We start from the raw sequence: 25,951 nt of genomic DNA on the forward strand, positions 1-25,951 counted from the left end.
AGACCTGCTTCCCACCTCCCTCACAACCAAGGAGTCTGAGCCTAAGATCCAGGTCCACTGACACTCTGCTGGCTATCCGGGGCCTTTACATTGGCTCGTCTTGCACTGGAGGTCTCCAAGGCCATGCTTGTACTTGTGGGGAGGACAGATCACTAGGCCATAGTTCCCGACGCTGGAATGACCTCTAGTCCCCCACTCAAGTCTCAGCAGATGGTGCCCTGTCCCTTGTGACCTACTTGTGCCAGCTCAAAGCCAGCCAGTGTCTGATCCCAAGTGACCTCTGAAGCTGTCTCAGGTTCTAGCATGTCTTTCTACCTCCTCCAGCTCTTGGAGGGGGGGGGGGGGAGTGTCAGGATCCCTGGCTTGTGGCCATCACTCATCCATTTCCACAGCCTCTTCCTGTGTCTGTATTTATCCCCAGGGACACTCACTTCGTAAGGATCCACCCTAACCCCACATAACCCATCATATCTACGAAGGCTCCATTTCCAAACCAGGTTGTATTTGAAGTTATGGCATGTGAGCTTTGGGGGGACCTGATTCACCCACTTGGGAGGTGGTGTTAAAAGGAAAGGAGACTGCTATGTGTGAATGTGCATGCCCCCCAAGGCTTGTGTTTGACAGGTGGCCATCACTGACAGATCCTCAGGTGCTTGGATGTGGGACAGTCTCGATATGGGGTGTCGTTGGCAGACACTGGGCCTCAATCCTTACTGGTATTCGTGTTTGACCAGCCTGTTCCGGTTGTGGGCAGGGCCTTCGGCCTGCTGCTCACCAGTAAGAGGCCATCACCCCTGTGATGTGACACAGGTGGGAAGTGGCCTGCCGCTGCTGCCAGCTGGCCTGTGGAGAGCGCCATGAGAACATGGACACAGATCCTCCCCAGTCTAACCTCTGCTGAGACCTCAGTCCTGGGCCTTAACTTGGCTGCAGCCAGGAGGGACCTGAGCATGGAAGTCCACCAAGGCTGTGCTTGTCCCTGCTGTACTGCTCTGAGTCCCCAGGTTCATTGCCATTTGCTGCACATCAAAAGACAAATCATCTGAGGGTCCCTCCTTGCTGACCCGAGGCAGGGAAGGTGCCCAGGGCCCTTACTGGTAGGTGCTCTGAAACACAGCAGTCCTCACCACCAACGCCGAGTTCTCATCTTGTGGGTCACAACAATTTTTGAAGACTCAGAAGCCAAACGTCTTTGATGGACCCAAGGTGGTTACACTCCAGGCAAACCCTGAGTTTATGCACAAGTGTGTGCTTGTATGCAGTTAGCCTGGGATGCATGCTCACCAGCCATTATTGCACCGTGACTTTGGGCATTTCCTCCTCACCTCTGAGCTCACTCACTCACTTACCTGCTCCTCTGGTCCTGTCACTAGTGTGGTAGAATATGGGTTTAACAGAAAGTCCAATGCAGCAGGTCTGCCAGGAGACATAGGCATGGCCCACCTCCTCCATGCACACTTCCCTAACCTGCTCACATTCTTCCCATGCAGGGGCTTCTGGAAGCTGTCCTCACTGAATGCAGCCATGGGGAGTGAGCGAGCCCACAGCTCATTCTGAACGAGTTCTGCAATGTCTTCTCCCAGAACCCAGGCTTCAGCGTGAGACTTTGTGAACTAGAAAAGGTGGAAACCTAAGTCTGCTGTCCCCGCTCTGTCTGGCTGCCTTAACCTGGGGCTCCAGTAAAATCTGAGGGAGGGCCACACCCACTGGCAATGGGGGCCCCCTGCCTTACTACATCCTTGAGGACCATGGTTAGATTTCCAGGCACCTGCAGGGTCTGAGACCAAACGCTGCCTCCTCAGACACAAAGCCAGGCTGGGAAAGGGCTCTGCAGCTTCGGGGCCCCCATGGACCTGGGAGATAAGGCAGAGGCTGCCCTGCTTTGAGTGATCCCTGGTTCCTGAGGACACACAGCCTAGTCCGTCCAAGGGAGTGGTGGCGATATTGCCTGGGTGCAGATCACCCTCACTGCTCCGGAGTTGTGGCTGCCGAACTGGCGAGGTAAGAGGAGGGAGCAAGCCCTGTGGGTTCTCATCAGCTGGGCTCAAGACTCCACGGTGGCCGCCCTGCCCCAGGATGCTGCAGAGCCCTCAGCTCTCAGAATAAACTTCATTCTTTTCACTTGGATGACACTGGGATATTTCTACCACATCAAGTTTCAGAGGCTGGTCCCCAGGACCGTCAGCAGAGATAAAGGAGTGCCACCTTTTGTGTAAGACCAAAAATAAATTTAAATGGAAATAACTTTTTTCTCAAAGGAAAAACTGCCCAGCACTTCTGGGGAGAGGGTGCCAAAGAGAAGGGTACGGACAAGGCAGTGTTCACTCTGAGTCCTGCCTCGGAACACAGGGTGGCAGAGTGTGACTCTGGAAGCTGTTCTCTCTAGGACTCTGCTAATGGCCTCACAGAAAGTCTTGTACCTCTGCTTACAGGAGCCTGTGATCACCCTGCAGCAAGCTCCCAGGCAGAGGGAACTTGGGGCAGAGCCCTGAGAATAAGAAGGCCATGTGTTTAGAAGCTGACACAGTGGCTCTGGGGTCAGGGCGGTCCGAGAAGGGCTGAGCAGGCTCCACAGCCTGGAGATGTGTGTCAGGGACTGATGGTGGCTATGCACACTGACAGGTCACACCGAAGCCAATTCGGCCCCAACAGGGTGTCATCAGGACAGGGGAGACAGGTAGCAGAGCCACAGAGCCACCAGCTAGAGATCACTGAGGAAGTGACTCAGGGAGCCTGCCTCTGCTTCTTCGAGGTCTGAGACCGGCGCAGCTCCTCGGGGCCATGGGCAAAGGGGCAGCGGGCAGCAGGCAGCACACAGCCGTCAGGATGGTGAGTGAAGAACCAGCAGATGCGCGTCTTGAACACCTCTGCAGGCAGGCTCCGCTTGGCTTCTGGAGGCTTTTCCCTCTGCAACTCTCGCCGCCAGTCACGGATGTGAACTCGCCCATTCCTAACTGAGGTTTAGAACAAAAGGCCCAAGTGTCATTAGTGTACAGGGACTGAAAAGCACCAGCTTGTGGGGAGTCCTGACAGAGGGGTGCAGGGTCAAGGGGAGGACTTCCAGCCCTGAGTCCTGCTGGACAGGATCTGGGTGCACAGAGTACAGTGATCAGGAAATGGCCAGGGTGGCCCACTGCCCTCTGCCACTTCATTGTGAGGAGCCAACAGCTCCATGTGAAACTCTGCCAAAGCAACCAAACCTCTGGCCGCCTCCCCAGTGCCGTAAAACTACCTGTGGCCAGCATGGCGGGGGAATAAAAGTACCTCACTGAGGGAGTCTGAGTGTCTGAGTGAGCACAGCTTCCTGTCGGCTCTGGGATCCCCTGTGGTACGGCCCCAGAGAGCCTGGCTGCTGCCATCCGCAGCCTGGGGGTAAATATTTCCCTTGGAAACCTGAGCAGTGAGTCCTGAGAGGACCCTATGGACCTAGGACACAGGAAGGGGTTCATCCTCAGGAAGGGACTGAAGCCCCCAGGGTCAAGTGGCACCACATGCAACCACCTCCTCCCTCAGGCTGAGGTTGATCTTCCCTGAACTAAAGCCCAAGTTAAGGTCACTTCAGGACACTTAGAGACGTTTCCCAGAGCAGAACCTCCCAGTGTAGCACAGGATACAACTCAAGTTACCGTGGGCCCAGAACTCTCTGAACCGTGCTCAGAGAAGCCTCAGGGGCATCTTCCAGAAACAGGACACCTGACTGTAAGTGGCCAGGAGTCCCTGTCCCTGTTGGAAGTTTTGACATGTTTAAACAATCTGAGGCCAAGCCACAGTGGACATGAAGCCTGCCCTCAATGCTGGTTTAGGCCTTCTCTACCTTCTCTATGGACACAGTGGCCAGCAGGGGAACCTCCCCAGATGGCTATGAGCTAGTAGCATGCCTAGGCACACTTTTGGTTGCTATTTGCAGGGTTATGTGATCAGGCCCAGTCATAGGTATAAAGATCAAGAGGGAGCACTAATAATAACACAGGAATCTGGAGAGGGCAGTAGCCAGGCATCGAGTATACACAGCGTGCCAATCTGCCCAGTTTATACCAGGATGCCAGGCAGCTCCCTGTGGGCCCCACAGCCATCACTCTGGGAGAGGGGTGGCCCTCCAGGGCACATGCCAGCCATTCAAGTCAGACCACCAACAGCTCTCCTCTGGGAAATGTGCTACTAATTTGAAATGGAATCACAGGCACAAATCTGCTGTCTTCCCCACCCCCCAGCTCCTGCCTCCTGCTGGGGGTTTGTGGGACTGCAGAGAAACAGAACTCTCCACCCATTAGCTGCTGGACAAAGCAGCCTCTGGCTAGAATGTCCTGAGACCCAGGGGACAGGAAGAGCACTGGGGTGTGTCCTGTCTTCAGGAGCATCAATGCCAGGGGCTCAACTGGCCTGGATGGTCAGCCTCGCTGGGGACCTTGGGTAAGTCACCAGCTCCTCTGAGCTATGTCCAATCCTCTAGATGAGGAGGTTGCTTCGCCAGCAGACAGGAAGAGACAACCATGCAGGCCCTGGGAAGGGGCGGAGCTGAGGCGGGTCAGTCCTGACATGGCATGGCCACATAGTGTTCACATGAGCTGACCTAAGCCATCTGAAAGCTGGCTTCCTCTGGAGCACACACTCCTCCAGATGACCCAGAGTCACAGTGGCTAAAAACAAAACAAAACCCCATCCCGAGATAAGCCCCAGCTTCAGCACATACTTTCTGCATGACCGCAAAGAGAATGCTCACGTGGCTCTGGATCCCCAAGTCTCCTACTCAGGAATGATTCCAAAACTAACTGCCCCCCAAAGTGAACTGCACAGAGAAGTAGTTAACCCCATACACACATATTTACACTGCACAGGAGCGATGGTCCTTCACGAAATCAAAGAAAACATGTGGGAAACAGAGAGGCCCCTCAGGCTGTAGTATTTTAACAGATTAAAGCTTTGTAGGTAAGCACAGATTCCAGGCACTGGACAGCTCATCTGGACATCTGGGTGTGGGGCTCTGGGTTTCAGCAACACCTCCAGGGTGCTATGACAGGCCATCCCTGCACCATGAACAAAACTCACCCAAGTGAAGGCCAGTCAGCCGGACAGAACCATATCCAACTTCCCAAGGACACCTGGACCACCAAAGGGCAGACGTGTAGACCTACACAGCCATGCCCTGACATGGGACAGCACTTGACACCCACATTCCCAGGTGTACACACACAGGCAGCGAGTACACACATGTTCAAATACATTATTCAGGAGCACCTGACCCCCATGTTCTCATGTGGTTTTTTTTCACGTACATGAGACAGCACACATCTGTGCTCGAATAAGAGGCAGCGCACACCTTGTTCTCACAGACAACAACATCAGAGAGGAACATGGGACCCTCTAATCCTCATTCTAAGATCTAAGGTGGGAACACTGTTTCCAACACCTGCGTCCCCATCAAGGCCCCTTCCTCATCACCGTCAGTCAATGGCCCTTCGTGGATACAGCTAAGGCTGACCCCAACCTGCCTCAAGTCCCAGACTGTTAGGATGAGGTGCACAGTGCTGGCCTCTCGGCTTCTGGTGACACACCAAAGAACCAGTGCTGAGCTGACAGCAACTCATGCCATCACCTAGATCCACTGAGCTCAACGCTGCAGTCTGAGTGCCAATGGGCCACAGGTCCCAGAAGCAGAGACGAGAACCCAAGCTGCTCCTTCCCAGGCCACTTGGGTATCGACCCTCTATGCTAGTCACAGAAGCCACAGTTCTCTGGCCACTGCATCAGCAGCTTACTACCCAATCCAGACCCTCACATACACCATCCCACTGACCAAAACTCCCCTGGACCTCTTCACTTCCCAGACTCCTCTCCTCCTGGTCCCAACAGGAGCATCACCTCCTAAGGAAAGCCTTTCTAAGTAACTAAGCCCAAGTGGATACCTGTGCTGAAGGCATACTGGTGAAACAAGAGAAAGACAATGCCTGTTGTGTTTAATGCTGTACAAGGAAGCACGTGGGGTGAATACACTCCAAGTAGGCTGTGATGGCTAGTCTTATGTCAACCTGACACAAGCTATAGTCATCTGAGAGGAGGCAACCTCAGCTGAGAAAATGCCTCCAGAAGACTGGGCTGCAGGCAAGCCTGTAAGGCATTTTCTTAACTAGTGACTGATGTGGGTGGGTCTAGTCCATTGGGGGTGGGGCCACCCCTGCGCTGGTGGTCCTGGGTTCTATATAAGAAAGCAGGCTCAGCAAGCCATCGAGAGCAAGCCAGTAAGCAGCAATTATCCACAGCCTCTGCATCAACTGCTGCCTCCAGGTTCTGCCTGGTTTGAGTTCCTGCATTGGCTTTCCTCAATGGACTATGATACATAAGGCAAACAGACCCTTTCCCCCAAGTTGTTTTGGTCATGGTGTTTATCACAGCAATGGTAACCCTACCTAAGAAGGGAATGTACTTTAAAGGGAGACGCACACTCCGTGAAGCAGGAGTGGCCCGTGGGAGGGCTGGTGAGAGGACTCAGGTCCTGCAGCTCTTCCCATCTTGTGTTAGTCCTACACACTCATGACCTCATGACACTGTCTACACCTCAGGCTTCTGGGTGGCCACTGTCATACTCCACTCCCCGTCCTTAGACTGAACACTCCCACAGGGCAGGGATGGAGCCATGACAAATGAGAATGCGCCCTTTTATCTCTGGAGCTATGGAATCCAGTGCTGAAGCAGAGTCAAGCCTCAGTCTACCAGGAGGGCCACTCAAGAGTCCCAAGTCCCTGTGCCAGGCCCATAACGTGGAGGCATCAAGCAGAGACTAGGAGAAGGCTCATGTCCCCAACCTGCCTGATGGGCTCTACAGCTCCACATGCTTCTTGTTGCAGGAGACAGAGGTGAATAGATGTTCTTGTAGTGACACAAGATGCAGCCAGCAAGCTTTGCAACTGACCACCAGCCCTATATGAGGAATAGGTACCACAGAAGCAATGGAGGTTCAGGGGCACATCTTAGACAGGAGCCACCTGGACCAAGGCACAGGGAGCCTGAGCCGAGGCCAGAGTGTGCCTAGAGAGGATGTCTATGGCCTCACCCTAAGATATAGGCTAGTGGTGGCCTAGGCGGGCACAGGGCCGCCATAATGTCCACTTGGTTCTTCTGACATCTAGGAAGCCCCTAAGTATCACAGCCATTGGGGACAGAAAGCAGAGATCTACAGAGTACACATGGAGGAACTGCTGGGGACAAGCAGGCTAGACAGTGTATGGTGACCTCATAGATTTTACCTTCAAACACCTGATGGCTGTTCCTGAGCAGGGTCTGTAGGCCTCCACACTCCCGCTTCAATCGCTGCAGAGTCTCTGGGCTCAGTTCCGCAGCCACTTCTGCCAGAGAAAGGCTCCCTGTGGAAAAGCAGGTATCCGCAAACAGCACGGATTACAAGCCTGTAGCTGCATAGACTGTCAGGTCCCAAAGCCAAACCCTATCCTACAGCTTCAAGTCCCCTGCCTGCTTCAGGTGCAGGATCCTGGTGTACAGTTTAACGAAACCACATCTTACAACCGCAGGACATGAGGTGGCAGTCACCCCAGTCACAGTGACACAGTATGCCAGCATGCAGGACCACATGCTTCCACTGTGCAGGCTGAGCATCAAGTGCGTCCACCAACACCTGGTGGGGTGGCCCAGCCCCCACATTCTTGGTACAATACAAATGAGATATAGCCCAGAGCTGAGGAGGCAGGGCCAACAGGCAAGCCTTTTTTATGTCTCCTGGCCAAGCTGGCATTAGAGCTTTGCAGGGCACTGCCCACATGGTGGGCTGGAGTGGGAGGTATGACACAGAATCGCAGGTATCAGTGAGGTCTCTCCCATTCACAATGCTGCTCAAGACCCTGATCACACGTGGAAACACTCTGATCAGACACTCAGTGACAAGGAAGTCTATTCCGACTAAGGTAACAATGGGTCTCCCTGGTGCTTTTGCCAAGAATCACCTTTGTGCATCTTGCAGCTCACCTATGTCTCCCAGTAAAGCTGGAGGCTAAAAACAGCTCAGTCTCCACATCAGTCAGGCAGTAGCAGCACTACCTGACCCAGACCTGAGGGACTCCTGCCCAGTGTCCAGCAATGGCTTACTGAGATGCCCAGGCCTCCAATATGCAGAGTGGGGAGAGGCTGTCTGTGGGCTCAAAGGCCCAGGACCACTCCTTCCTTACAGAGATGCTTCTCACCCCGGGGCACCTGAGAGCCTCCAATGAGCCCAGGCCTCTGGACACCTGTCAGTGAAGGTATGGTACCCTGGTATTCCACCTGGTACTGGATCTAGGTCTGAAGGAGGGTCCAGCTAGCTCGGCTTTCCATCCCAGGCACAGCCCAAAGCCCCCAGTTCCCATCACTTCCTCTGTTAAACCAGGAATCCTGCTACACAGCACACTCAAGAACTTCCACACCATCCCAGAGCCCTGTGTTCTTCCAGCCTTGCTGGGAAACCTTGCCTGCTCCCTCTGCAAAGACCCCATATTAGCATCTAAACAGCGAAGCTAGCCCCAAACCACAGAGTGATGGTTCTTCAAGTTACATGGCCACCGGAGCCAAGGCCACTCTGGCCAGCGTCCCAGAGGGCCTCCCAGGATTGGTTAATTCTGAAGGAGAACATACAAGAAGGTCCTGCCATGTCACATGTGGGAGATGAGAGGGTAAAGGGAAGAAACCTGGACCCAACAGTCACAGCTGAGGATGTGGCATGGGGGATGAGAGTGTTGCCACTCTGCTCTAAGCTATGCTGGGGGCTACTTGCTCCAGTGCAGGGTGAGAACTAGACAACATCCACAGCTTCCGGTGCAATCTGGTTCTAGTCAGCAGATGGTCCCATACTGCCCTCTGGTGGTGACAGGTGAAAGGAAGGGGTGCAGCTGAAAGCTTTGACAGCCTCAACTTTGCCTGTTTCTCTCTAACAGGCAGGTTCCAGCCAATGAGCAATCAGATGCAACTGTCTCTTACGCGGCAACAGTCTTGTATTTAGGGATTGCAGAGAATGAAAGTAATGAATTTGTATTCAAGGAAGTGGGGCTTTTGACACTCGGCGACCTGCTCTCTGGTTGTATCATTTCTAAGGTTTAAACACCAGCAGCCCTGGCCTCCACCTTCCTCCCCTGAACAGCAACTATAGGGAGCTGTTCACTCCCAGCCTCTGGGTATGCTGAGCTACAAAGACCCACAGTTCACACTGGCTAGTGAGCCTGCCCTGGAGGGTGGGGCCTACCTCCTCCATTCCAGGTCTTCGGACTCCCATCCTCAGAGCTCCCCGTGTTTAACATCTTTCCATCTAACAACAAATTTGCCACTTGTAAAACCACTTGGTCAATGAAGTCTCGAGGGAGGGCAGCACAATTCCTCACATGCTCGGCCTTTTCTCTAGGGCAGAACCCAGGCATCCAGAGCCCTGGTGCTGGGGCTGCGCCTCCCTCAGCAGCCCGGCCATCAGGCATGCACTCAGCCTCAAGGTCAAAGGTCCTGTGACTGTCTTGGTGATTAGCATCGTGGGCAGCAACCTGGGGTACAGAAGGCACGTGTCCCTCAGCAGGCGAGCTCTGGGGGTGGCCCTGTCTGCTGTGGAGGTACCGTGTCCTCTGCTCATCCATCCAGACCTCTGCAGAAGGCAGGTATGTTCTGGATTTCCCAATGAGGCAGACCTGTGTTTGAAGAGACATTGTATTACAACATTCACCATGGAGCACTTTTGTGCTGAAGAACAATTCACACCAAAGTTTAGCAATCTGTCATAAGAAAAAAGAAATCCTTGTTTTAGCCTTTTGGTTGTACTTGGGATGGACTCCAAGGCCTTGCGCCTGCTGGGAAACATTACCCACTGAGGTCTACCCTAAGCCCTGAAATACCAAGAGAAATGATTTAAAAATAAAAAAAGCTAACAATAAAAGCGGGTAAGGAATGTGAGTGCAGATCTATGGAAGGTGCAAGTCAGCTCGGGGTTCAAAATGCTTCCTTCTGGTGGTCTTTACGAGGCCTGCCTTTGTCCCAGGGTGACACAATTTACCTCTGAGAGTCCCCAGGGATCTGTGAGAGAACAGGCTGTATATTAACCTGCTAGCACGACACTTGGAACAATGTAGGTGCCCAATGCATCTAAGGAACTTCCTCCACATTTTCCCTCTGGTCATTAACTCCAGAGTTAGAGTGCACACCAGCAAAGGGAACCAGTGGAATTCCATGAGGGTCACCCAGCCCTGCCATGTGCTCTGGGTTTGGAGCAGAGCTGTCCAGCACTTACTGGGCACCTCCCATACCACCCAACTGTAACACCAGGTCAGAGACTGCATGAGCTTCCTTGGTTATTCATGACGAGCAGTGAACGGCAGGTGCAAAACACAGGTCTCTGACACCCCAGACTGAACCTTCTCCAACCTAGAGGAGCAAGACTTGCCAACATGGTGCCAGCCTGAGGATGAGCTCTGAAGGAAACTTCTGAAGGAACCCCAAGCAGAGCATACTCCCTGACCCTGCACATGCCCTGGCACATACCCGCTTAGTAGAAGGAATCCTGAGGCAGTCCTCCTGCATATGGAAGCCACAGGAAAGCCCCACCTCCAGCACGAAGTCCAGGTACTCTCGGTACTGTGTCTTCCTGCTCTGCCGCCGGCGGTATCTCCCCACAAAGTCAAAGAAACAACAGGGCAGGACGAAGAACCGGCAGGTGTAGGAAGACCTGGAGGAGGAAGAGACCCAGGAAGTCCTCAGGAGCCCAGCAGAGACCCAGGAAGACCCTAGGAGCCCAGCACAGACCTAGGAAGACCCGAGGAGTCCAGCACAGACCCAGGAAGACCCAAGGAGCCCACAACAGACCCAGGAAGACCGTAAGAGTCCAGCAGAGACCCAGGAAGACCCGAGCAGTCCAGCAGAGACCCAGGAAGACCCGAGCAGTCCAGCAGAGACCCAGGAAGATCCGAGCAGTCCAGCAGAGACCCAGGAAAACCCGAGCAGTCCAGCAGAGACCCAGGAAGACCCGAGGAGTCCAGCACAGACCAAGGAAGACTCAAGGAGCCCACAACAGACCCAGAAAGACCCTAGGAGCCCAGCAGAGACCCAGGAAGACCCGAGCAGTCCAGCACAGACTCAGGAAGACCCGAGGAGTCCAGCACAGACCAAGGAAGACTCAAGGAGCCCAGCAGAGACCCAGGAAGACCCTAGGAGCCCAGCAGAGACCCAGGAAGACCCGAGCAGTCCAGCACAGACTCAGGAAGACCCGAGGAGTCCAGCACAGACCAAGGAAGACTCAAGAAGCCCAGCAGAGACCCAGGAAGACCCTAGGAGCCCAGCAGAGACCCAGGTAGGCAGAAGCACCACAGCATGCACAAGCAGCAGAAGGCCAAGTATCTAAGCTGCTCCTGGCTATTCTTACATCTAAAGCAATAGGTCTTTCTTATTTACTTTTTGAGGCCACAGTGCAAATGCACTCAAATGCACTACTTATTCCTGACTTCTGGTCTCCACCTTCAATGTACTGGGGTTACAGGCATAGTCATCACACTGGGATTGTTTCCTATGGATCTCTAAAAACCATGCAACACATTGTGCCTTTCAACAAAAGAGAAACTGAATTAATAAAATATAATTTCCCTGTGCAGTTACTCTGGCCCACTGTGACATCAGCTTTCTGGAGCTGGAACTTCAGGTAGGAATCAGAAACCAAGGCAGGCACAGCAAAGGTAAGCTCAGACTTGACCTGGAGTGGAACTAGGAGCACAAACAGCTGGAGTCCTGGTGGTAGGAGGAGAGGCCCGATGGCAGACTAAGGGAGGTGGGGCTGAAGGTACACACAGCGTCTCACACTCGTCACAGAGCTGTGTAAAGGTGCGGACTGCTGCAAAGGATCTGTCTAAGCAAAGACTTTCCCTTGAAGCCAAACCCTCCAAAATCAGAACACTTTCCAAAAAAGTATGTATCTTTCAACATGGGATAGAAATGCCAGAGATGATGTAACCGGGATCAGTGGTGGCTGACAACATGAGAGGAACCACGTGTGTGGTTCAGGTTTTTAGTAGTCACAGTTTCAAAGAAAAGCAGGTAGATTTAAATTTACTCACTGTATCTATGCTACTGTCATTTCAAGACTGAGTTACCATGTCAAATGCCACACTGCCACAGCGGTGAGGGGCTGCCATCGTGGACATCGTGTGCACAGGAAGAAACAGCCACCTGCCCTTCCTACTCACCTGGCTGCAATGACAGGGATCCAGGGAGTGAGCTCATCAGAGTGGTTACCAATCAGCCAGTCAACACCAGGGAACAAGGTCTTGTCACTTGGGGTGATGGAACCTTCCTTAAGAATGTCACACAAGATGAACCAGTCAGTACATGCACCAGAAGCTCTGAGCCATGATTCACAGCCACAGTCCACTTACCACATGATCCTCCCAGGCCTCCACTGTGCCCAACTTACTAAGAGGAGATGACTGTCCTAACCACAGTTGGTCTCCAAGGACACAAATCACTGGCAACTTTTGGGACCCCCAAAAGAGCACTTTTCTGGGTGATGACTAAAACTTGCCTCCTGCATAAACACAGAAAGCAACCAACAGAGAGACAGCTGGTGACTGGTCTCCTCTGAGAAGAGGAAGGAAAGTCCTCTCAGTTCTGGGCTATTCTGTCACTACGGTCAGGGAACTCTCAGCAGTGACACCTTACCCACTCTGCCCTTCTGAGTTTCTGCACATTAATCACCCTTCCTGGCGGTCAGCAGCCAGTCTCGAATTAACGAGTGACATCTTAGAGAACTGACCGGAGAAACAGAGAGGAAGGAGGTGCATCCCAACCTGAGATGGTGCAGGATAGACCCCAGGGGATGGAGTGCCGCTCTGACCATGCCTGCCTCTCCAGCCCTGCTCTCTACACCAGTCCTTACTGTACCACTGTTAGCGCCCCACAGCAGCCTTCACAGAAGGTGCGTTACAGCAACTCTGATGCTGTTTACACAGACGCTGAGATGCTGAGCACACAATGGCCAACCGCTAAGTGCAGAGTCACACAGGAGGAGAAACCTTTAGCAACATTTATTATCATTTCACTCTGCATTTAAATCTGCCCATTTGTCTCCTCATGAATCCAGACCTTATTTATACTTTGGATTGCCATTATCTGGCTATATCGACCTGGAAATAGCCAGACTTGCTTCACTAAAGGCCTTCTGAATATAGCAAATTGCAACCGTCCTGTTTGATGCACAAACTTAATACAATCTGAGATCAGCACAGCACCGTATTAACAAGGGATTCCAAACACACTTGCACTGAATAGGGATTAGAAAGAAGCTGAAGCCAAGAGCTATCACAGACATCACACAAACGCTGCTGTAAACAAACTGTTTACTAGGAAATATACCAGCAGCACGCAGCTCCCAGTGAAGCCTCATGGCCACAGGCTCAGGCAGAAAGTGCAACAGAATCACAGTTGACTTCCACCTGGAATACCCAACACCAGAACCAGTGGTGCTGGCATTGATACTAGAAGGGGTTCCTGAGTCAGGTGACACACTGACAGCTCTGAGGCAGGTGCTGGGGACCCCTAATAAACAGCTCAAACCTCTATACAATTCCTGAAATCCCCTCACATCAACCAGCCCTTCCTTCAGTCAGGACTTACTAGCAGGACAGTTTGAAGTTCATTCCAAGCAGAGGGTTAAGACCCAGGGACACAGGGATACTGACATCACCAAATTATTCCTGCTGATTATCCGTCTCACACACAATCCAGAGCCTTAGGCACCAGGCATGAAGATCTATGGACTTAGATATCAACCAGCCCCCTGCAGGACTCTATGAACCTGCCAGCTTACCAACAGTCCTCAAACTCAAGACACTAAAACCATTTCTTTCTTTTTGGATATAAGGTCTCACTATTTAGCACCAGCTGGCCTAGAACTCACTCTGTAGACCAAGATGGCTTAGAACTCAGTCTGCCTGCCTCTGCCTCCCAAGAGCTGAGATTAAAGGCATATCCCACCATGCCCAGTCCTAAAAACATTCCTCAATTTTCTTTCCTTTTTTTAAGGTCAGGGTCTCATGCAACCCAGGTTGGCCTTGAACTCATTATACAGCTGATCCTCCTGCTTCTACCTCCTAAGTGTTGGAATTACAAAAGTTCACCTTCTTGCTTGGCAAAATTTCCTATAATGTGAATCTATAAGCAATTAAGAATCCCTGGGAAAGCAACCATGAACACAGAAGGAAGAACTGAGTTGAGGGGCTGGCAGTGAACCCCCTGACCCTCAAGTCTTTGCCATATTATCTCAACTTGAAAAAGATACGATGACAGAAAATGCAAGTCTCTAAAGTTGTACTTTTTGCTGCAGATGAAGCAGTAACAGCTGTGGGCAGTGTCTAGGGCAGGGTTTGGGCAGATAGTACTGCAGCAGCTGTAGACAGTGTCTGGGGCAGTGGGGGCACACAGGTATAGTGGCAGTTGCTGATGAATACTTGGTGCTCATCATGTTGAGATGGTTAATCTTGACTGCCAACTTGACAGGGTTTAGAGTCACTAGGAAACAGGCTTCTGGGTCTATGAGGTTATTTCTAGAGAGGTTTAACTAAGAGAAGACCCTCCTGGTGGGCTGCTGCACATCATCACTCAGAGTAGGTGTCTGAACAGACTCCTACAGCAGGCTTTGAAAGGGGAAAAAGACATCTCCACCCTGCAGACAGCATGGAGCATCTCACACGCACACAGATGCACAGCACAGCTCAGGGAAGAAGGTCTCCAGACAAGGTCACAGTAACCAGAGACTGTGCAGAGCTAAAATCGTCCCTTGTCTCTCTCCTTCCTGTCAGAACACTCAAACTAAAGTGAACACTTGTAGTGAGAGCTGACTGAATCCAGAGGCGCTCCTGCCAACAGCTGACTCTAGGGGACAAGTCTTGCTAGAGCTACAGAGAATGCGTGGAGTTAGGGGGAAAGCAGTACCTCCAGCTGAGTTTGGGGTCCATACATGTCCCAGATCTTTCTTCTTCGGACATCAATCCCTCTGCCTGGATGCTGAAATGAGCAGTTTTGAAATCATGGGTTAAGTTGGCAAAAAATAAATCTGCAGGCACTGCCACTGCCACCCAGGAAGGGCAGGTCGTGCCTGGCATCTGTGGGAGGCACAGCTCTCAGCTCTTGGCAACACTACACATCCGCATGGCTAGTGAGGACTTGCATCCTACCAGTGATCACCATAGATCTTCAAAAGGGACCACAGTGGCCTGTGTCCCAAGGCAGTGCCCAGGGAACCCGCAGGGGAAGGCAAGCTTGTGATCAGCCCCACCAAGGTCCCTGCACCCTGGCTGCAACCTTATTCATTCCCCACTTGGGTAGAGGGCTATGGAACCTTCCTATCAGCTCTGCACCCAGCTTCCAGGTCTTTGCAGGGACACCATTACAAATGCCTCCTTTATAAACACCAAGGAAAGCTCCAGCTTGAAGTGTGGGCACCACTCTGAGCCAGGCTGACTCTGAGTCCAGGCAGCTGCATCAGGAAATGTTGTTGGAGCTGGGTGTGGTTGCATACTCTGGAGTCAGAGATGCATGGTTCTCTGTGAGTCTGAGGCTAATCTGGACTACATAGCAAGTTCTAGGCTAGTCAAGTTACACAGTGAAACCTTGTCTCAAAAAATTAAAAACAAGAAACATGGGGGCCCCTTCGCTCAACCTAGAGAAATCTTAAGAAAAGACAGCAGAGCCATGCTCACCCCCTCATTGCTCAAGATGTGGACCAGGAGGCCATTTCCGCACCCCAAGTCCACGAAGGACTGCTTGGTGGTGACTCCCATCTCGGCCCTCTCCTCTTCCCATAGGATCTGAGGAAAGAGACAAAGTAAAGACAACCCACACGCTGACTCATTCTGTTCCAGAACAAACCTAACGGAGCAAAGGCACACGACTGTGATCTTGGGAAGACGAGGCAGGAGGACTACAAGCTCAAGGCTTGCCTGGGAAAGCTGGTGGGGTCCTGTCTCTAGACTTCCGAAAAGGAGCTGGTGATGAATGGCGCAGTGATAGAGCACTTGCCTGGGAAAGCTGGTGGGGTCCTGTCTCTAGACTTCCGAAAAGGAGCTGGTGATGAATGGCGCAGTGATAGAGCACTTGCCTGGGAAAGCTGGTGGGGTCCTGTCTCTATAGACTTCCGAAAAGGAGCTGGTGATGAATGGCGCAGTGATAGAGCACTTGCCTGGGAAAGCTGGTGGGGTCCTGTCTCTAGACTTCAGAAAAGGAGCTGGTGATGAATGGCACAGTGATAGAGCACTTACTGGCCTGGCATGGGTGAGGCCCTAGGTTCTATCCCAGCACCAGAAAAATGGCATCCACATCCAGTGGACATCTCTCCTAGTCCGTTAACTTCTGCATGCCTTGAGAAGCAAAATAACCCTCTTTTCTAAACTAAGAGAGCTACAAGTTAAAGGGAAACTGGGAAGTTCTAGTTTAAACACTTTATAGATAAGAAAATCAAGAGTACTGAGTTAAAGAAGTGTCCAACTGAGCTGGCTGGCCGGCAAGTTAAGGACAGACTAGGGGAGAGAGGCCCAGGCCACAGCTGGCGGGCACTGGATTGTCGGTGCCTCCAGTGACGACTGTGTCTCACTGACTCCTGCCCCATCTGTCCTCTCGCACCCCAACTTCCCGATTCACGCATGCTCTGTGCTCATGCAGGAGCCATGCAGGATGTGAAATCATTTCACAGCAGGGCAAACCACAAGATCTGATTGGTGAATGCTCCACCCCCAGCTAGTAGCGTCTGCCAGAGGCAAGCTTCCCACACTCCCTGAGTGTGAACAGTGAAGTGCTCTTACCAGCAGGTATGTGGCAATGGCCACATCTTCATAGACAAACTTTTCAGGATCTGTTACTTCAGGCCAAACCTAAAATGTTTTCAGGGAATAAGTAAATAGCTGTGAAATTACCTTCAACACCTTAAACTATTTCTAAACAGCCTAAGTCAAACCAAACTAACCATATAGTAAATACACAATTTCATTTCAAAGGCACGAACTCACAGTTGACCTCTTATAATTAAGTGCTTTATACAAGAACGCAGTTACTACACTGCACGTACGGGACAGAAAGTGTCCTGTACAAAGTGATCCAGACCATCAACGGTACAGTTTAAGATGTCTGACATAGGGAAAAGCCAGCTTATCTGGATAAAGACAAGGACTAATGAAATGAGGAAGGAGGGCAGGGCTAGGGAGGAAGCTCAGTAACAAAGTGCTTGCTTTGCATGAAGGTAAGAGTTCGAATCTCAGCAGCCACATAAAAAGCCATGTATGGCCATGTGGTTCACTGTAGGCCCAGCCCTGGGACACTGGAAATAGGAGGGTCACTGGGACTTGCTGACTGCCAGCCTAGCTCCAAGTTCAGTGTAAAACCCTAGTGATGGAGCATGGCACATGGCACTCTCCTTCGACTCTGCATGCGTATGCACAGGTGCATTCATCCTCACTCACATACATGTGAGCACTCACACAAAGAAACATGGGAGTGGTGCAGATAGACAGACTGGGACTCAGGAGCTGGGCCAGCTGCTCAGGGCCAGGCTCTGACTGATAGGCAGGATGATCAAGGCACCTTGAGAGTCAACCATGTACAGAACCGACAGGTCTGGTGAGTGATATAATGGATAAACCATGTCCTGGGAACAATTTAAAAGCTGAGAAATAGGAGTACCTTCTTGAAGGTATGGAGAGTCCACAGGGGGACAGAAGACCCCCGGGCCAGGGTCTTCAGGAGAATGTAGCTCAGCTGTGTGCAGACAGACCCGAACTACATCTCTATAATGAATCACTATGGCTCCAAGCCTGTGGCTTTGGCCACTTTGCCTTATAAGTGCAAGGACTAACTCAAGGTCATGTTGTCATGAAGCACGCTGCTTTTTTGGAGCACTTGTCTTAGAAATACCTTTGGGGTTGGGGATTTAGCTCAGTGGTAGAGCGCTTGCCTAGCAAGCACAAGGCCCTGGGTTCGGTCCTCAGCTCTGGAAAATAAAAAAAAGAAAAAAAAAAAAAAGAAAAAAAGAAAAAAAAGAAAAAAAAAAAAAAAAAAAGACATACCTCTAAGTTAATGAGGCCAGGGCTGCAGAGACAGCTCAAAGGTTAAGAGAGCTTACTGCTCTTGCCAAGAACCACCAAAGGCAGGCAGCTCACCACTGCTGCACATAACTCCAGCTCCAGGAACTCTGACACCCTGTTATGTTCCTGTAGGCAACTGTATGCCTGTGCACATATTCCCACAGACAGGCACACATAAAAATAATTTAAAAATTTTTTTTTAATTAGCCAGGTCCACATGGTGGCATATGCTTGTAATCTTAGCACTTGGGAGGATAAGGGAGGAGGACCATGAGTTTCAGGCTAACCTGGGCTTCAGAGATACCCCATCTCAAAACAAAAATAAAATTTAAACAAAATGTAAACTTTATAATACAGTAACTAACACAATGCTTAATATATTTAGATTAAAATTTCCCTTTTGAGTTTCTGAAAAATGTGAAACAGTTTACTCCTTCTGGGTTTAAAAATGTACCGAAACATCCACTTGGTTACACTGTCTGCACCCACAGTGGGTTTTCAGTGTGGTACCTGAACTCGATAGGAAGCCCACAGGGAAGAGGCTCCCTGGCAGGCACTGGCCATGTCCCTTGTTAAATGCGGGGTCCTCGGACGCTCCTTAGCATTACCTTTACCATGTCTCTGTACTTCTCTTTGAGCTCCTGGTACATCCTGCTGTAGCGCAGGATGGACACCAGGGAAAGCGTGCTTTTAAATTCACTCTTCCTGTTCTCCACGGCCCACCTGGCCAGCTTGGCCAGCAGTTCTTCTCCAAGCCAGGCAGGTTTGGGATAGACAACGCCATCTGAATGCCACCTCTCTGGACAGAAAATTAAAACAGACATGAACCTTCAAAAATAAGAGAAATACCAGTGAGAAGAGCTGGCTTCAACTCTTAGTCTTAAGTTATAAGTTTATCTCCCAGAAGCGGGCAGCAACTAAAATATCCTTTCTCTCTCACACTGTGTGTGTGTGTGCGCGCGCGTGTGTGTGTGTGTGTGTGTGTGTGTGTGTGTGTGTGTGCGCGTGTGCGCACTGCATGTGCTGCTGTGATCAAGCCCCGGGTCTGTGGAGGCACACAGTGGGCAAGTGTTCCGCCACTGAGTAACAAGCCTGCACTGTATAACAAGCAGTGCTCCAAACTACGACAAGACATGCCACCCACTCCTCTGGACCAAGCTATACAAACAGCAGCATGATGATGGGATTAGAGTTCCTATCAATTCGGTCTAGATTTGAAAGGTCTTCCGAAGGCTCCTGTGTTCAAGGCTTGGTCCCCAATTCAGCCTAGCTCAAAGGTAGAGCCTTTGGGAGGTGACTGGACTGTGAGAGGACCAACCTCATCAACAGGCTAACTCATTGACGGACTCAGTTTATGGGCTACTGGGAGTGGCGGGAGCTTTAGAGGGTGAAGTTTTGTTGGAGGAGGTAGGGAGCTGGGGGTGTACTCCTGAAGGGTAGGATCTGTCCATGGCTCCCTCTTGCTGTCAACTTCCTGGCTGCCCTGAGTGACAGGCTTGATGAAAGCACATGCTCCTAGCTCCTCACTACAGGCCCAGATACCAGAGGGGAGCGACCACAAACTAAAACCTCTGAGAGCTTTAAAAAATTATATACATACATGTATGTGTGTGTGTGTTTGCATGTGTGCATGACAGAGGACAATTCACAGAATATGCAAGCACCAACCCAGGACCCGTACCAGGAACCAGCAGAGTGGTGACTATAGTAAACATCTGAGAGCATCCTACCAACACAGAACCTTGGCTCTTCTGCCCCCCAAAACCTTCCAGCTGCCCAGGGATAGGACATCACATAGCAGTGCAGCAGAGCGGAATCCGGCTCTTACCATTCGCCTTCACTGTGATGGAGCCGGAGCTGATACACGTTGCTCATCTTAACCTCCAAATTCCCCTCATCATCCTCTTCCAAGGGTAAAAAGGTGACACTACCATTGGTGACATCTGAGGGAAAAGACAAAGCCAACAGGTCACAACTGTTCTAAACAGCTCCTTGGAAGTAGAACTGAGCAGCAATGAATATGAGGAGGATGCTTTCCAACCCTCAGTGGCTGGAGTGCTGGGGAGAAGGGCTCCGCACTTTGTACACTATTCAGCCAGCACTTAGAAAGTACAAGGCCTGAGTCAGGTGCTGGTGGTGCACTCCTTTCACCCCACCAATTGGGAGGCAGAGGCAGGCAGATATCTGTGAGTTCGAGTCCAGTCTGGTCTACAGAGTAAGTTCCAGGACAGCCAGGGGTACACAGTGAAACCCTGTCTTGAAAAAACAAAACAAAACAAACAAAAGCAAAGAAAGAACAAACAAACAAACAAACAAGGCCAGGACCAAAGATGGCTCAGCAGGTAAAGCACTTGCTGCCATGCTTGAAGACCTGAATTCTATCACTGGGACTCATGTAATAGACGGAAGGAACTGACTCTTACAAGTTGTCATCTGACCTCTACAAGGTTAATGTGGGACACACATGCATGTGCACATGTGCAAACACATAACAAATAAACTTAATGAAGAGAAAGAAAAAAGCAAAAGAAAGTTCAAGGCTCAGGACAGCCACTCTCAGCAGCCAAGTGCTAGGAAGAGTGAGCCGGGAGCCAAGGCCTGCCCACGTGGGTCAGTGAAGGAGGCCCCTGCTCTGAGTGTCTGCCACACGCAATCTTGACCCTGACCTAAGTGGCACAGAACATCACTCAACTGTGGTTGATGTATTGTGCACCCCAATAAACTTATCTGGGAGTCAGAGAACAGAACAGCCATAATATTAAACATAGAGGTTAGGCAGTGGTAGCACATGCCTTTAATCCTAGCCTTCTGGAGGTAGAGATCCATCCAGATCTCTGTGAGTTCAAAGCCACACTGGAAACAGCCAGGCATGGTGACACACGCCTTTAATCCCAGGAAGTGATGGCAGAAAGCAGAGAGGTATTTAAGGCGTGAGGACCAGGAACTAGAGCTGGTTAAGCTTTTAGGCTTTGAACAGCACAGTTCAGCTGAGATCCATTTGGATGAGGACTCAGAAGTTTCCAGTCTGAGGAAACAGGATCAGCTGAGGAATTGGCAAAGTGAGGTGGCTGTGGCCTGTTCTGCTTCTCTGATCTTTCAGCGTTCACCCCAATACCTGGCTCCGGGTTTGTTTTTATTAATAAGACCTAGTAAGATTCATGCTACACTCAACCATTCCAGGCTGGTTCTGGACAGCAAACATTGTTCCAGGGCCCTCCCACATGAAGGGACATGCATGCATCTTCTCCCTAAAACACAAGCAGAACTATCCCTACGCTGGAGTCACCTGCATTATATACATCTCTGTAGAAACCAGGTCTGAGGGTATGCAGTTCCTTCCTCAAAATCAATTGTGCCTACCTTTGAGATTTAAAAAAAAAAGACAGCAAATCAAAATGGGGATGAAAATATACCCAAGAATGCAGATTGAAATCCACCTTCATTAGAAGGATCTGGCAAAAGGAAGCAGAAGCTGAGGGGCCTACTGGATGCAAACAGCAGTACAGCAGACTGAGGGGCAGGAAATGACGCTGGGGGTGCTCTACACTGAGGGCGGTCAGAAGTCTTCCCTGGGAACCTTGCTTCTGAGAGGGGCTGAAGGTCAGAGTAAGCTATGGGGTCCCTGGAACAACAGCAAAAGCCACAGGCTGTGTAAAGGACAGGGGTGAATGGTGAGGACAGAAGTCAAAGGGCACCAGGACCAGGATGCAGGCCACAAAGGGCCTCACAGCTGACACAAATGCAGCACTACCGCGAGATGAGATGCATGCGGGCCACTGTTTTGAATCTGAACCATCTCGTTCAAAACGCACAGTAACTTTGTAATCTAGAATCATTTTGCCACTGGCCAGATTGGCACTCTGCAGCCTTGGCACCCCTGTCATTTGGGACTGGACAGATCTATTATGGAGCTGACTACTTCTCTGCAGGATGCCCAGCATCATCCCAGGCTCCACTCCCTAGCCCAGCCCGGCACGTGATCAAAAATGCCTACAACAGAGCCAGTGAGGCGGCTCAGCAGGTAAAGGTGTCTGCTGCACAAGCCTGGAAACCTGAGTTCAATCCTCAGAACCACATAATGGTGGAAAGAGGAGAGCGACTCCACAAAGTTGCCCTCTGACCTCCATATGCATGCCAAGGAGATCATACATACACAACAGAAATAAATAAAAGGCTAAACTGTCCACAAGCAATCTGACAGTGACAAACGCCTGGAGAGCAAAACTTTCCCTGGTGGAGACCCTCTGCTGTAGACCAAGAACCTGGAGAGCTATTGTATGCCAGAGGCCTCGTGCTTCACCAACTGGTAACCTTGCTGGCTGTCTATATTAAGATGTCTTTCTTTTTTTGACAAGGTCTCATCATGTAGTTATAGCTATAGCTAGTCTGAAACTCAGAGATCTGCCGCCTGGGTACTGAAGTTAAAGGTGTGAGCCACAACATCCAGTGATTTGTTTCTTTTTGTTTGTTTGTTTGTTTTTTAAGATAGAGGTTTGTGTAGTCCAGACTGGCCTCAAACTTGCTATGTAGCTGAGCCGGCTTTGGACTCCTGATCTTTGTGCCTCCACCTCCCAGTGCTGGAATGACAGGCTTGTGTGCCCGATCCACACTGAGAAGTATGTATCGTGTACCACTAACCATTTCAAGCACCTTATAGTAAGCAATGTCACTAAACTATTAGTATCCAATTTTGCAAATGAAGAAACGGAGGCACAGAGTCATACATCTAAAAATGGGCACAGGAGAGTTTTAAAGCCATGCCATGGGGGAATCCATGAAGGTGAATACTGTGATGAGTCTCCCTGCAGAAACCTGAGGAGAAAGCCATCCTAATACTAGCACTGCTGATGGAGGGGTGGTGCCTCTCTGAAAGAAAGGAAGGTAAATTCCGTCTGGCCTCCCTCTACCGAGCAGCCAGCATACTTCCCTTCTCGACACCTCCCACTTAAGCTCGCTCAGTAAAGATAGCTGGGAGATGAAAAAGAATTAATGCTCTGACAATTAATGACAACAGGTGGAAGAACTACACTCAACCAGAGGGTCCAAGGTCCAGAGCACAGCACTTGGGATGTCTTGGGAAGGCAGAGAGACAGTCAATAGTATGTAGGAAGCAGCATACATCTACAGTGACTACAGCCCAAGAGACCCACAAGGGTCTCCCAAAGATGTCCACACCCTCAGGCTCAGTACTCAGGAGTATGTGGTATTATATGGAACTTGACAGACATTATAAAGGAAAATACTCTGGGCTCCCAAACTCAATCCCCTCAGCACCAACTGGCAGTGAACTTTCTCCAGGTTGATGCAGGGTAGGATGTCAGAGATCCATTCAAAGCATGCAAAGGGCCAGGTACTGCTGCAGGCATAAAGATGTAGGGGGCAGGACAAAAGAATCAAAGAGGCCTCTAGGAGCAGAACACTGCCCCAGTTCTACAACCCTAAGCACTGGACCCTGACTGCCTGGATGAGCTTGGAGGCCCAGTCTTTCCCAGAGACTCCTGGGAAGAGCCCTGTCAGCCAGCTTGTGGATTTGGACCTTGCAAGAGTCCAGTGCTTGCTTGGAAACCAGCAGAGTCCACCAGGATTCTGACCCACGGAGCTTTGAGCAAGATCAATTTGTCTGACCAGCCATTACATTTGCAGTAATCTGCTACAGAGGTAACTAGAAAGTCAACACACTGTGGGGGTTAAGTTGAAAGCAGGGATCCCCTGACATCTCAAGGCTAGGAATACTCGAAGTTCATGTCTGAAGTACAACCACCACTGGGCTGCCATCCATCCAGGCTCAATACTCAAGAATATGTGGTATTCACTAGGCTCAGTCACAGGTCATCTGTCCAGGAACAGCTTCCCCCTCAGCTACCTCTACAGATGCTAAAGTATCCTCCAAAACCCAGCCCATCCTTCACCTGTCGCTGAAGCCTTCCAGACCCCCAGCATCTGCTCAACAATCCCATTCTCTACTGAGGACACACATTCCCACAGATCTCTTAAAGCCATACAATGCCCATGGCCTCTGTACGTTGCAAAGACACAGGACCTACAGCTATGTTAGAGCCCTGTGAATAAATGCATTTCAGACTGGACACGTTAGTACACGTCTTTAATCCAAGCACTTGGGAGGCAGAGGCAGGCAGATCTCTGTGAGTTCAAGACCAGTCTGGTCCACATAGCAAATTCCAGGCCATATATGGCCCTGTCTCAATAAGCAAACGCTTTTCAATCTATTCGTGCTCTTCCCACTACGCTCCCACCTTGCACCATCAGTTCTTTCTTCGGCTCTGTAAGCGGGCAGTGAGGGCTCGCTTTCGGGATGATGGTTCTGAGAACCAGGTCGAGCTTCTGCGGGGCTTCAGGCTGAGAATCCAACGCGGGTCCAGAGAGGAAGGCCAGCATTTCCGGATTGTCGTGGACGAGGCTTTGAGAGACTCGGTCCCACAGAGAGTCCAGGTCAGCTGCGGAGGCGTCGCCTTCGCGGCCCGCTCTAGGTCCTAACCCTGGCTCTCCCTCGGGAGAAGCTTGTCCGGGTTCTCCCGCGTCGTGCCCCTCCAGCCCGGGTCCCTGTCCCCGCCGCGGTCCTTTCTCCGGCTGGGCGCGGGGCCGGAAAGCGCTCCCGCGGGCCTCCATGCGGGCGCCGCACAGCCGCTTGTTGGCCACCTGCGGCCTCTCCAGCCACACGGCCACGGCGGCCCAGAAGCCCGTGGGAAGCAGAGCACCAGGGTCGCACAGCGGCACTCTGCCTAGCTCCGCCATCTCTGCGTGCTCGGCGCGCTGAGATGACGCGCCGGCAGCGCGCTGACGTCACGGAGTTAGAGCCGGAAGCCCACTCTGTTTTGTACAGTGGGCGGTACCGTCTGGTGGGGCACCTGCACCTGGCAGTGACGAGGGCGAAGAGAAGCATTGGAGCATCGGCCTCCTTGAACCGAATCTCCAGGGATCCTTTCCAGCTGAACGCTTAGCACTGGCCCTCTGACTTGCTTTCCTGGAGCAGTACATCCATCTTACGCCCCCCAAATAAAATTTGGCCCCATAGGTCCTACCTCTCCCAGGGCAAAGCTAACAGTAACACTGAGAGAAGTATGGGGAGGGCGCTGTTCCTTTAGCAAACAAGACGTAACAGAGACTCCCAGCAGAAAGCCACACTTATGTGGAGGATTCTACAAGGCTGAGTGACTAGAATTTCGTGATCGTTTAGAGTTGGAATGCAGATCCCAAGCCAGCAGCATTACCTAGAGTGATTATTGGCCTTTCGTAGCCATATATTGCCTATCTCGTATCTGAGCCCAAATCCTTGACTAAAAGTAAAAGCTCTGAAATATATTAACTTGACAGAACATTAGCTTCCCAAAAGCTAAGGGTGTCATCCGAAAACATAAGAAGTCGACAGCAGAGGCTTGGCCCCTGAGGTCCCCAACAAAGTATTTGTTAAATCCTTTTGGAATGTACAAACTATTTATTAGCTTCCACCGACATGAAGGCTAAGAGTGTCATCAGCGATTTCCCCACATTGTTCTAATCCACCTACCTGATCATACTCGCAAGTGTATTTTAAAAATACTTTATGAATTCTGTTACTATAAAAAAACGGCATGAGTAAGGCTCGTTAAGGAAGGGAATGGCTCAGTTGCCTTTAGCCTACTGGCTATGGGTGGGATAGGACCTCTGTTGGTCTTTTCTGTGTCGAACACACAGATTGCAAGCCCAGTGCCACCTTGAGATCTTTGGCAGCAGTTAACTCTGCAGCTCACACAGGATTGAGCTTGTATGATAATGAGTATTCAGAGATGGGTAATGCCTGGGGGGCGCCCACCAACCTAAGACAGAGCGCCTGTGTGGCCTGGGCAGGTGTCTCCATGACGGGTAAGGTGACCTGCTGACGT

At 51.1% G+C, this 25,951-nt stretch overlaps 1 protein-coding gene across 1 annotated transcript; it reads right to left on the reverse strand.

The window, feature by feature from the left end:
- Positions 1-2,206: 2,206 nt before the first annotated feature.
- Trmt44 (tRNA methyltransferase 44 homolog) lies at positions 2,207-24,829 on the reverse strand. The gene is made up of 11 exons (XM_059275749.1): positions 24,326-24,829; positions 19,900-20,014; positions 18,680-18,899; positions 16,797-16,865; positions 15,699-15,806; positions 14,932-15,003; positions 12,189-12,295; positions 10,498-10,681; positions 9,221-9,650; positions 7,242-7,358; positions 2,207-2,954 (listed from the first exon to the last, which is right to left on the reverse strand). The coding sequence occupies exons 1-11, from the start codon at positions 24,822-24,824 to the stop codon at positions 2,725-2,727; spliced, it is 2,151 nt and encodes a 716-aa protein (XP_059131732.1). The 5' UTR covers positions 24,825-24,829; the 3' UTR covers positions 2,207-2,724.
- Between the last annotated feature and the right edge of the window lie 1,122 nt (positions 24,830-25,951).

The sequence above is a fragment of the Peromyscus eremicus genome, chromosome 10 (genome assembly GCF_949786415.1).
Source record: "Peromyscus eremicus chromosome 10, PerEre_H2_v1, whole genome shotgun sequence".
NCBI lineage: Eukaryota > Metazoa > Chordata > Mammalia > Rodentia > Cricetidae > Peromyscus > Peromyscus eremicus.

Bases quoted from the DNA above. Each gene is read 5' to 3' on its own strand.
- Trmt44 (XM_059275749.1), bottom strand. From the start codon at position 24,824: ATGGCGGAGCTAGGCAGAGTGCCGCTGTGCGACCCTGGTGCTCTGCTT. The intron at 7,359-9,220 runs GTAGGCCCCACC...GCTTTTCCACAG, and splicing joins GAAGACCTGGAATGGAGGAG to GGAGCCTTTCTCTGGCAGAA. The intron at 2,955-7,241 runs GTAAAATCTATG...TCTAAACCTCAG, and splicing joins CAGCCATCAGGTGTTTGAAG to TTAGGAATGGGCGAGTTCAC.